At 41.7% G+C, this 12,832-nt stretch overlaps 1 protein-coding gene across 2 annotated transcripts in view; it reads left to right on the top strand.

Moving 5' to 3' along the window:
- nt5dc1 (5'-nucleotidase domain containing 1) overlaps nucleotides 1–12,832 on the top strand; it is a 641,953-nt gene that overhangs the window by 476,741 nt on the left and 152,380 nt on the right. For both annotated transcript variants that reach the window (XM_038799640.1, XM_038799641.1), the window contains exon 8: nucleotides 6,033–6,130. In XM_038799640.1, coding sequence (XP_038655568.1) covers nucleotides 6,033–6,130 — 98 coding nt within the window. The remainder of the gene's footprint in view (nucleotides 1–6,032; nucleotides 6,131–12,832) is intronic.

Genomic DNA, 12,832 nt, shown 5'->3' with positions numbered 1-12,832 from the left:
GGCCCACTGATGTCTTCCACCGTGAAGACTGATGCAAAGTAACTATTCAGTTTGTCTGCCATTTCTTTGTTTCCTGTTATTACTTCTCCAGCCACATTTTCCAGTGGTCCAATGTTTATTTCTGCCTCCGGATTCCTCCCACAAGTCCGGAAAGATGTGCAGATTAGTAGGTGGATAGAGCATGGTAAATTGCCCATTAGTGCCCAAAACGATTAGGTGGGGTTATAGGGATGAGCAGGGGAGTGGGCCTGGGTACGGTGCTCTTTCAGAGAGTTTGTGCAGAGTTAATGGGCCAAATAGTCTCCTACTGCACTGTGAATTTATGATTGTATAACTGTCATGATATTGTTGGGACTATTTTGGGCTACTGGTGGAGACTGAGAGGTACAGTTGGGTGTCACCAACATACAGTTCTCATTCTCCAATTCTCCTTGGGCATGGAAGGTGGTTCTAAAGACTGGAGGATTGCAAATGTCACATCCTGTTTAAAAACAAAAGTGGCGATAAACACGGCAACTACAGGCTTAGTCATAGAGGTTTTTAAGCACACAAAGAGGATTTTCAGCCCATAGTATCTGCGCCAGCCATTGAGCACCTGAAAGAACACAATAACATAAGAACTAGGCGCAGGAGTAGGCCATCTGGCCCCTCGAGCCTGCTCCGCCATTCAATAAGATCATGGCTGATCTTTTTTGTGTGTCAGCTCCACTCACCCTCCTGCTCACCATAACCCTTAATTCCTTTACTGTTCAAAAATCTATCTCTCTTTGCCTTAAAAACATTCAACGAGGTATCCTCAACTTCTTCACTCGGCAGGAAAGAACCCACAGAACCCACTTCACAGATGTAATGTGGAGATGTCGGCATTGGACTGGGATGAGCACAGTAAGAAGTCTTACAATACCAGGTTAAAGTCCAATAGGTTTACTTGGAATCACTTGCTTTCGGAGTGCAGCTCCTTCATCAGGTGAGTCACCTGATGAAGGAGCTGTACTCCGAAAACTAGTGATTCCAAATAAACCTTTTGGACTTTAACCTGGTGTTGTTCAGACTTCTCACAGATGTAGGCCTCAGTCCAGTCTGAAACCTGATACCAAATATTAGAGGCTGACCTTTAAGACTGTTCTGCCTCCTTAAATTTGGGCTGTTCTGCTGTGATGCAACAGCACATTTTGCATTGCACAGCACAGTGCATTTTCTTCCCCGCAATAAGTTGTAGGCTCTTGCCATTCAGAATCTCACTGGGGACAGACTCTGCATATCTAAAGACCCTGACAGAGGAAAATAGGTGGGAGTGACTAAATAATTCTACAAAAGTGCTGATGCAGGCACAACGGACTATGTGGCTCCTTCTGTACTATATTATGGTTGCAGAACACGTTAGCATGACTGCTTAGGCAGGGGTGAAGGCACTGTAGGGATCCTATGATTCTATGAATTAGAAGATTTCTGATTCCAGCTTTCCTGTTATTTTCAGTATGTGCCATCTCTTTTAGTATTTCTCCAGTGGCTGCAGTTATACTGCAAATACTAATCTCAGTCTAACATGACACTCTTGAGGTCTTACTCCACAGGTTTTATATACTTTCAATGCCACAGACCAATTTTTGTTTGAAAGCACACATTTCCTGCACCTTCCTTGAGCATAGGAACAGGAGTTAGACCATACAACCCCTCGAGCCTGCTCCACTATTCTATAGCATCATGGCTGATTCCCAACCTTAAAACTACACTTTCCTGCCTGCTCCCCATATCCCTTGATTCCCTGAGAGACCGAAAGTACATCTGTCTCAACCTTAAAATAAATTCTGTGTTGGACCACCGATAACCCCTCAGGGTAGAGAATTCCAAAGATTCACAACTCTTTTAAATGAAGAAATTTCTTATCCTGAAGTGGTCCCCCATATTCTAGATTCCCCAGCTAGGGGAAACAACCTCTCCAGTATCTGCTCTGTCAAATCGCTTCAGGAATCTTATATTTTCAATGAATCACGTTTTATTCTTACAAACTGCAGAATGTGGAGGCCTAGTTGACTCAATCTCTCATCATCGGGACCAATCTATAGACTACTTTCACTGTACTGCCTCCGATGCAAGCATATACTTCCTTCAATAAGGACTTCCTTATTTTGTAGTGATGCCCCAGAAATAAATGGCAACTTGACATTTGCTTTCCTAATTGCTTGATGTGCCTGCACGCTAACTTTGTGTTCCTTGTACGAGGATAAGGAACCAAGTCCCTCTGAAAATTAACATTTACAAGTTTCATGCCCTTTTATAAAATGCTCTGCTTTTCTTTTCTTCCAGCCAAAGTGAATAACTTCACACTTTCCAGTGTTATATTCCATTTGCTACTGTATTACCCACTCGTTTAACATATCCAAATCTCTTGCAGTCCTCTTGTGTGCTCCTTACAACTTACATTCCCATGTAGCTTTGTGTCATCAGAAAACTTGGATTACACTCTTTCTCTTCATCTAAGTCAGTGATATTGATCATAAATAGCGGAGGTTCCGACATTGATCCTTCAGACACTCCACTAGTCACAAGTTTCCAACTTTAAAAAGGGCCATTTAGCCCTACTCATTGCTTTCTGTCCCAAAGTATTCCACAAACTTCTTTCTCCTCTCAGACCAACATTACCAATTTGGTTGGTCTAGTCTGTGAAAAGTAAAAGTCCCTGCAGTTATTAAATTGTCATTTGTTGAAGTTCCAATTATTTCTTGCTTACGCTCTGTCCAACAGTAGATCTACTATTGGGGGTTCTATTAACCACTCCCATCAGTGTTTTCTGATTCTTGTTTTCCTAATTTCTACCCATACTGTGAAGAATGTGGGAAAGTAACAAGATTAACAGTGAATAATCGGGATGAAAATAAAATAACAAAAAAGTAACAACATTAGCAGGCACCCAGAGGAATAATGAGAGGCGATTTGCCCAATAACAAGATTAGCAGGAGTCTCGAGTCATTTAGGTGCGAATGGCCACATCAAAAACATTGTTTACCAGAGATCAATGGAGCTATACAAATGTTCATTTCTAAAGGCAAGGAATTTTAGTGATGTTAACAGCAGAATCCACAGAGGGGAATATCAAAGAGACTGATCAGTATAACTGCTAGCATCCTCATTGGAGAAGCAAGGTATTTCTCCATATAACAGCCAGACAGGTTAGTTCCTTCTGTGATCTGAGACACGGAGGCCTATTCCATCTAATATTGAGAGCCACAGCAGATTGCAGATATTCTCCTCAAAGATGTAGTTTCATGCCTTTGCTGAACCAGGAAGCGATATTTTCCCAGATTTGGTCACCTGTGCGGTATTTGTGTGGGAATTATTGACTGGATTTGACCCATAGAGTTACTAAAATTGGACATTGCTTGGGAAAAGGGGTATCTCGAGTGAGTTCAGGCAACATGGGTACATTTTGGGACTGAGAGGTAACTTTAGATAAAATGGGGTGTTTAGTTATTCATATACTTAGATGTCATGGTGTATATTCATCTTTTGACATTGTTTTTACTTTAGTAAATATCCTTTATTAATTGTTTACACAATGACTGAACTGACTCCTCACTAGGTTGTACATGGTTCCTCATTATTTCAAACAAAAATATACCACTAAGAACTAGTGTTTCAAGTTATCTTTCGGGAGTTTGAGACACTCTCGCAGGTAACATAAGTGGGGTTACATAGAACATAGAACAGTACAGCACAGAACAGGCCCTTCGGCCCTCAATGTTGTGCCGAGCCATGATCACCCTACTCAAACCCACGTATCCACCCTATACCCGTAACCCAACAACCCCCCCTTAACCTTACTTTTATTAGGACACTACGGGCAATTTAGCATGGCCAATCCACCTAACCCGCACATCTTTGGACTGTGGGAGGAAACCGGAGCACCCGGAGGAAACCCACGCACACAGGGGGAGGACGTGCAGACTCCACACAGACAGTGACCCAGCCGGGAATCGAACCTGGGACCCTGGAGCTGTGAAGCATTTATGCTAACCACCATGCTACCCTGCTGCCCCTGGTTCTTAACAATACTCATTCAACTTTATGATCTTCTGAGCTGGGATCCTTTCTCACTGCAATCCTTGGGAAGTTGGTAGAAATAAGCACTCCACTAAACTTATTACTGTGTTTTGTTCACCACTTGTATGCTTTGTGACCTTTTAGAAAGCAGCAGAGCCAAAAGTTCCACTGGATCATAGGTTAGCCTATACCTGTGAAACAGATTTTTTTAAAGTGGAAATGGATAAGCGAAGATTAGTAACAATGTGCAAATAAATCAAGTACTAAGAAGGAAAGTAGCAAATAATAGTCCCTTTGATATGGTGAATAGGTGGCACGGTAGCACAGTGGTTAGCACTGTTGCTTCACAGCGCCAGCATACCATTCCCGTTTGCAGCCTGTGCGTAGTTTATAAAAACTACATATAAAAAACTACATATAAAAAAATCATTATAAATTGGAGCATGAATGTAGGCAGCACAGTGGGTAGCACTACTGCATCACAGCTCCAGGGTCCCAGGTTCGATTCCCGGCTTCGGTCGCTGTCTGTGTGGAGTCTGCACGTTCTCCCTTTGTCTGCGTGGATTTACTCTGGGTACTCTTGTTTCCTCCCCCAAGTCCCGAAAGACTTGCTGTCAGGTCAATTGGACATTCTAAATTATCCCTCAGTGTACCTGAACAGGCGCTGGAGTGTGGCAATTAGGGGATTTTCATAGTAACTTCATTGCAACATTAATGTAAGCCTACTTGTGACAATAATAATGATTATTATATATGAATGTCAATGTAATGTAGATCTGGCTTAAAGTTGCTGAATTGACTTTGATTTACTGCTGATTTACCATGGTGTTTCCCATGGCCTCGGACAGATTCTTTAATTGGAACAAGGCAGGCTGAACAATATTCCAAAATTTACCGGGAATAGAAATTTATCCCTTAAACTCAAACAAAGCAGCTAAGTAAATATATGTTCAATTTTGTGTGCACTATGTGAAAGGGAAATAATCTAATAATGTCATTTATTATCTTAACTGTGTATCACAATAGTTTTATTTGAACGTCTGAAGGAGATTGATTAATTTGACTCTACCGTCAGCAGAAGACAATTTCAGGCTCCAAATTAAGCTTGTGTACAGATACACCACCGCATGGCACAGTGACATTGCTGCGTCACAACGCCAGGGAACCGGGTTCAATTCCAGTCTTGGGTGACTGTCTGTGTGGAGTTTGCAATTTCTCCCCATGACTTTTTGGGTTTCCTCCGGGTGCTCCGATTTCCTCCCACAGTCCAAAAATGTGCAGGTTAGGTGGATTGGCCATGCTAAATTGTCCCTTAGTGTCCAAAGGTGTGCAGGTTAGGTGGATTATGGCGTCACGGGGATAGAGCGTGTAGGTGGGCCTAGGTAGGGTGCTCTCTCAGAGGGTTAGTGCAGATTCGATGGGCCGAATGACCTCCTCCTGCACTGTAGGGAGTCTATGATTCTATACTTTGAACATTGACTTGATGACACACATATATTCATGACTATATATCCACATCATAGCTAAACAAACATTGAGAGTGTAATTGAAAAATTTCTTCTGAATTTACAGGCGATTGATGCAAATTACTGCAACTTGCTCAACTGTGTTTACTGCAATCCTTGGGATTAAACTATGTTTTGTGCCTCAAAAAAGGACGCAGTAGGTGCAGAGATCAATCTCTGCCCCTAAATGGATTGGCCTAAGTGACACCTAATAGCGAGTTCAAGCCAGCAAGTTTTGGTTACCTAATGAGCATTCGCAGGCAGCTTGCCGGAGGGTGTTAACGACGGGAGATGCCCGAATGTTTTACATGTGGAGTTGGCACATTTAATTTAGGAGCATTAATTTTCCAATATGCCCTCCAATATATTACCCAGAACGGAGTCTGGATTGCTATCAGTGCAAACCTGATTCCAGTTAAGTAAAGAATTGTGACTAAATCTGGTTTGAATGTTTGCTGATGATAAATTTGTTGTTCCCTTTTTCAGGGAAGACTTTGAAGAAATATTTGATATCATAATCACAAATGCTTTGAAGCCAGGTTTCTTTACACAAACACCACAACAAAGACCCTTTCGGACTCTTGGTAAGTTCAAAAATCCTCTGAAATTAATTAAATACCTTAAGTAAAACCATGCTAAGGAAATGACTTCATTGGGTTGCTGCTAATTCAAACCTAGTGTGGAGGGCATGGGGATTTAGGATTGCTGATCACATTTGTGCATTTTTTAATATCTGTTTTCACTGCTTCTTTCAATGCAGAATTCTTGATGTAAATACAACTATCTTAGGGCTTCATCTAAGGTTTGTTAGCCAAAGCAAGCTGTGCATGTCAGGCATGTGTGAGCCGAATCCTGTGACTGGAGGGGTTGCAGCATAGCTGATGAACGTAAGCTGCTTTCCAGTGTGTCTGTGAAATGGAATGCCACGAATACCAGTAAAGCTGAACAACGTGCTCCTAGATCAGCTGCAGTCTAGCCGACTTTGAGACCAACAATTCCACTAAATTACAAGGCAGCAGTTTTTTTTTTTGCCTTATTTCTTTTCTGAGACATGAATGTCTCCATTTGTCGGTATGAAAAAATCCACTCCTCTGTTTATCAACATGTCATTGGTCATTGTGGTCCTAAGAGGAAAGAAGTTGCATTACGCATGGAGGTTTGCATGTAACTATTCGTTCAACCAGAATTTTTTTTCAGTAAATAGTTTTTGACATTTGACTTTATTTCCTCCATCCACCCCAGCTATCTTAAAGATTTATCATCCCGTGCACTATTTTTGAGCAGGAGGCAGGACATTCTTAATCTGATCAATAGGTAGCATATGGAATATAAGGAAGCCCCACTGTGTCTCTACTTTTGCTATAGGATTTACCCATTAATGAACGTTTCCATCTCCAGTAATATAGTTCTTACCGGCTGAGGTTATTCATTAAGGCCCCACCTTCTCAACCTTGCCTCTTGCAAAGTTGCAAGGTATGGTGATCCTCAGGTTAAATCACCACCAGTCAGCTCTCCCCCTCAAAGGGAAAAGCAGTCTATGGCCATCTGGGACTATGGCAATTTTACTTTTATTTGGTCATTTTGGGACTGTACACTCTTTCAACATAAATTCCTGGTTTATTCAGGTCTCAGCATCGGCACAAGGTCAGGTCAAGAGAGCAAATAGTTAACTCTCTAAATCTCAAAAGCAATGTCTCTACTGGTGTAACAGGCATGAGCATGTTGTTTAGGATGTTTCTTAGAAGGAATGAATCTCCTCCAGTGATTATGCAGATTCCTTCCGAACCTCCCCTTTAGGACAGGTTGGGTAGCTTACTCCCTGATTTACTGAAACAACTTTATTTGTTTCTTAGCTTCCAGTGCGCGCCAAGGTCGTTCCCACTTTGCTTTTCTTTCCATTTTAATCCTGTGGGAAGACATTAGGGTTTTATGTGGCTTTCTATCGGCAGAGTGTTTGGGATAGGGTGAAGCTGTAAATTTGCAGGCCCAATCCAACTACTGCCTAAGGTAGTTGCAATGCACTTTGTCATTGGTAAATAAACGTCTTTGTCCTTGGGATACCGTCATTTAATGAACTGTTTTCAATGCAAAATATACAATGAAATATGAGCTTCGATTTTGATTAACTCCAAAATTCTTCCAAAACCAACTGATTTATTTGGTTTGAGTTGACATTTTGTCGTCTGAGTGTCCCTTTAAGGAAAGGTTTTTGTCTTATCACATGGCTTCAGTGATGTCATTGTGTGGGTGGAGCTGAGCTGTGCCTGAGAGGTTTTTTTTGGTTTGACTTTCACATTTGGCTGCTGTGGACTCAGACAGAGAACAGAAGTTTTTTTTGGCCTGCCTCTCTATCTTCCTTTTATAAAGCTGTTCCAGACTGCTTGGTAACTAATGGAGAAAATGAATTTACAGAAAATAACCTGTGAAAAGGAAAATGGGTATATATGTGTCATTTTAATAGTTTTCATTCTTCAATTGGGAGGTATTACACAACATCATCCAGTTAATTGCCTTGAAAGGATGTTCAATATCGGGTAGCTGGTTAAATCCCAGCAGGACATGGCCTTCACTTAAGGTTTCAGTTAGGCCATAGACGGGAAAGCTCCATAATTCCTCCCCCACCACAGGTCAAATTGTAGTGGGGTCAGGGCCAGATGGGGAGGTGACAGGCTTGGCACCCCAGGCATTTTACCGACCCCCCCCCCCCCCCCCAGGCATTTTACCGACCCTCCCCCACTCCCCTCTCCCAGCCCCATATGCAAATCCATAGTTGAGGAGCTCTAAAATCCAGTATTCCCATGTACTTGCTAGTCTCCCACATTCTGCCTTCTTTAAACGTAAGGTCATCTAAAACTCAGATGTCCATGTCTTAACTCACTAAGTTCTCACATGTCTTAACTCACAAAGTGCAAACTTCTCCGAGCAATGGCTCTGCGCTGTGAACCATCCGAAAAATGTGATGGTTCTGATTGGGTTACATCAATAATTACCGAGAAAAAGTTGGAAGAATTAAAGCCACATCTAACTTCTGGGTAACTGCGGTGCAGACACAGGAGACTCTTTCCCCACCATGCCATGGGACACCTCCATTCCCTGACCCCTTTGGGATCTCTCCTCACCCCCTGACTATACCATCCATTGGACGCCGCCCAACTCCCCAGGGGTCTTCCCTCACCCACAGAATTCCTCACACCTGCATGGGTTTCCTCTACTCACCCTGACCCAAATCCCAAACATCCCCCTCCCCCATCTCACACCAAGGCCCGACAGCATCTCTTCCCACCCATCCTAGGACTGATCCGAGCCAAGGCCTGATGCTCCCCGTGAGGCCTGGCCCCCTTCGCCCTCCGAGGCCTATTTCTTCTCCTCCCTTAGGCTGCCCCTCCTTTCCGACAACACCAATCTCCAATCCATCCCAAACTCTGATCCCCCAACCTGTGATGCCTCCCACTCCCCCACAATACTATCTACTTACCCTAGACACTTCTCCCTACCCTGCCCAAGACTTTTGAATTTCAATGGACTGTTATGCTTACCTGGTTTACAGAAGCTGGTGCTGTAAAAGAGTTGTGACTTCTGCACTTCGACTCCCCTGCACTATGACACTGAGCTCCTAGGATGTGCTGTACAGCCTGGATCTCTAAGTCAACAGACTGGGCAAGATAGCATCCAAAATAATTGACCTACATAATTGGGCATGGGGTGGCAATCTAATGCTGATTGCTACTCAGTGTAAGTTCAGCCCCATTAAGTCACAAGATGAAATAAGATTCCAATTTCAAAGTGCACTGAGAAACCAGAAGATATAAATTTAAATTACAAAATTCAATAGGCAATTAAATGAAGTTAATTAATTGATGTGTTTGAACATGAAGATTCAGTGGGCTGACGAGCTCCTGAATCAGCCTCTTCTTCTGTTTTTCTGAATGAATGTTTTAGCTGTGTCTTTCCCCTCCTTTGATGTTGCTTTTGCAGGTTGAAGGTTGTTTATAACAACCTCATCAAGTTTATTTATTGAAAAATGTTACTTAACAAAGGAACCCAAATGCTCTTTGCGGAGAACAGATCCATGTTACTCAGTGAGTTTCACGAAACAGCATGCAAAATTTTCCAACGAAAAGCTAACTTTTGATCAACTTTAACTGACCCAAGGAAGGGAAACTACTTCTAAAGTGAAACATCTTCAAAACAGTAGACAGATCTCTTATTTTAGAAGCTAAAGTAACTTTTCATTAATAACCTGTGGGACCTTCCAGTGGGACAATCCTGGGCTTTAACAGAGCACATTTGGTGCTGTGCCGATTATTTTCAATGTGCTGCTGTCAGAAAGATAAAGCTAATGATGCAAACCAGCCGTGGAACAAGCACAAATGCCCCCAGACAATCGCCTTGTGATTTCACTTCATGTGTTTTTCAGATTGCTCTTCAAAGCTTTTTATAAATTCTGGTGATGTAGTGAACGTTTTGATTTCTTTAGCTTTTGAGAAGACTAGATTAACCCATCTGTTTTTCTCAATTGAGTGCCAGCTAGCCACTGGAAGCCGATGAAAGGAAAGAAAAACAAAGACGGGCTTGCCTTCATATAATGTATTTCACAACCTCAAGTGTTTGGAGGTTAAGACAAATAATCCAAGGTTCTCAAACACACTGCTCCAGAGTGAATTCTCTACAATGACACAGTGGCAACTTACCTTTAATGAAGCAAAGTGTTTAGTTCTCCATTCTGACCACAATATCCTTATTCACAGTATCATATCAATGGCGAGACTTTAACACATTCAACCATTGAAAAGGATTTGGGTGTGACTGTTCCAAGTAATTTGAAGTTTATATATCATATGGTTTAGGCAGCACAGCGAGCAGAAAATGTTTTACAAATGCTGAATGCATTATTTTTGAGTCGGAAGTTAGTGTTTATTTTAAACTCCATAAGCAGCTGGTATGTCTACATCGGAAGGAGGCATTCACAGTTTGGAATCCACAATTTCAGAGTTATACAGCTTATAGAGAGAGTACAAAGATGTTACCAAGAAAATGGAAGGCGTGAGGGGGGAACCTTATGAGGAATGTTTAAGAATTATTGGATTACAATCTTCAGAGAAGATTGATTTTTGATTTTGTTGAAGTTCATAAATTGACACATGGCCTTAGTACCTCTCAGTCTTAAAAGTTGTTTACTTTGCAATTACGATATTTTGTGTAGTCATCTGTATAAAGTACCAAAATCTGGTCATCTGTTCTAATGGGTCTTTAGGTGGCTCAGTGTCAAATGTTGTTTGATAACACTCCTGTGAAGTGCCCTAGGAGGTTTTACTATGTTAATGGTACAATTTAAATAACGGTTTCTGTAGTTGTATCATCGAGTTTTACCATCCACCATTCTACAGATATGCAGTCAGGTAGCATAACCACGGATCCCTGTTCTCTTCTAATTACCATACCAATAATTCTATCATAGTGCTTTCACTTCTTATCCTTTAAGAAGAAAATAGCCTGTAATTTTTTTGTTTTAAAACGTGCCCAAAACAACGGATAGGCATGTCTGAATGTTAATTTTCAATGAAAAGGACCAATGAGAATTTGTTTTTAGTGATCTCTGTTTTTTTCACTGGGTCTGCATTCCCTTCTTTATTTGTGCCTCTTGTAGCTTCAGCCCCTGGTAAAAGACAGGAGATCATGAGTTTCCTGCATTTATCCCTGGTCTGAAAGAGCTTTTAAGAAGATATTGATTAAATACATGAACGGGAAATAGAAAAATATTTTATTCTCTCATAGGCAAGGCCAGTATTTGTTGTCCATCCCTAATTGACCTTGAGGTTGTGGTCAGGAATCAACTGTTACAGCCTTTCTGGTGTGGAAACGCGCATTTTGCTGTTCCACGGTATTAACCCAGTGATAATTAAGCAAGTGGTGGTGTTCCCACATGTCTACTGCCTTTGTCCTCCTAGGTGGTAGAGGGTGTGGGTTTGGAAGGTGCTGTCAAAGCAGCCTTGGTGAATTGCTACAGTGCATCTTGTAGATGGCGCACATTACTGCCATTGTATCAGTGGAGGAGGGAGTGAAGGTTTAAGGTGGTGAGTGGGGTGCTGATTAAGTTGGCTGTTTGGCAGAATATGGATTAACGTGGGACTGGCAAATATTACTGCCCACAGTATGATGTACGCAGTCACATAATAGTATACTGTGGCGTAGAGCCTGGAGAACACACCCATAAATGGCAATACCTAGGATGTGTACATAGTGTTACCAATAAGCAGTTATGTCAAACAGTTCTGTGAAACACCAAACAACTTTGACAACGGGCTCTTTTGTCTTGAATGGTGCCGTGCATCTTTAGTGTTGTTGGATCTGCACTCATCCAGGCAAGTGAAATGTATTCCATGGACTGCTTCTCTACCTGCGGATTTGCAAATGGTACTGAACACTGTGCAATCCTCAATGAACATCCCTACTTCTGACCCTATGGTGGAAGGGATATCATTGCTGAAATAGCTGAAGATTGATGGTTCTAGGAAACTGCCCTGAGGAAATCCTGCAGTGATATCTTGGGATTGAGGTGAAAGGTCTCCAACAGGCAATCTTCATTTGTGTTAGGTTTGACTCCAAACAGTGGAGATTCTCTCTCTCTCTCTCTCTCTCTCTCTCTCTCTCTCTTCCCCCCCCCCCCCCCACCGGCCCCGATTCCCATTGACATCAGTTTTATTAGAGTAATATTTTGATAGGATTAGCTGAGGGGAGATGATTCAAGTTGAGCAAAAATACTGGCATTATAGGTTTTGCTGTTGCTGTGCTGTAAATATTATGTTTATTAAAATATTAGGTGCAGTAAGGTCCAAAGTCATAGTCCTGATCTTTTGGTGATTATATTTTCTCTAATCTGTAGTTATTGATCTTTGAATATATGTGAATTGACAACATTAGGATGTTATGTTATAAATGGGAAAGCTTAGACATTTATATTTCCTAAAAATGAATGCCAGTGCATGAAACACAAATTGATGGCTTCAAATTTTTAATTTTCATAAAGGAAGAAGGAATTTGGAGTAAGTTTCACACATGCTTCTGGTCCTGATTATGGCTACCTGTTTAACTCAAAGCTTTATGTTCTGGAGTATCTAATGAGATTCTCAGGACATTTTGGTTTAAAGTGTTCATGGCAAAATTGGTGAAACTGGTCAGTTATGCCATGTCCACAAAATCTGGGCTCAGTGCCTCTTTAATGGTTCTAGACTTCTATCCACCCCCCACACCCTTCAATTCATTAGACGGCAGAGCCTACAGCCAAA

The sequence above is a fragment of the Scyliorhinus canicula genome, chromosome 6, assembly GCF_902713615.1.
Source record: "Scyliorhinus canicula chromosome 6, sScyCan1.1, whole genome shotgun sequence".
NCBI lineage: Eukaryota > Metazoa > Chordata > Chondrichthyes > Carcharhiniformes > Scyliorhinidae > Scyliorhinus > Scyliorhinus canicula.
Note: the sequence above shows the minus strand (reverse complement) of the source record. Positions and strands in the feature narration are given on the sequence as shown.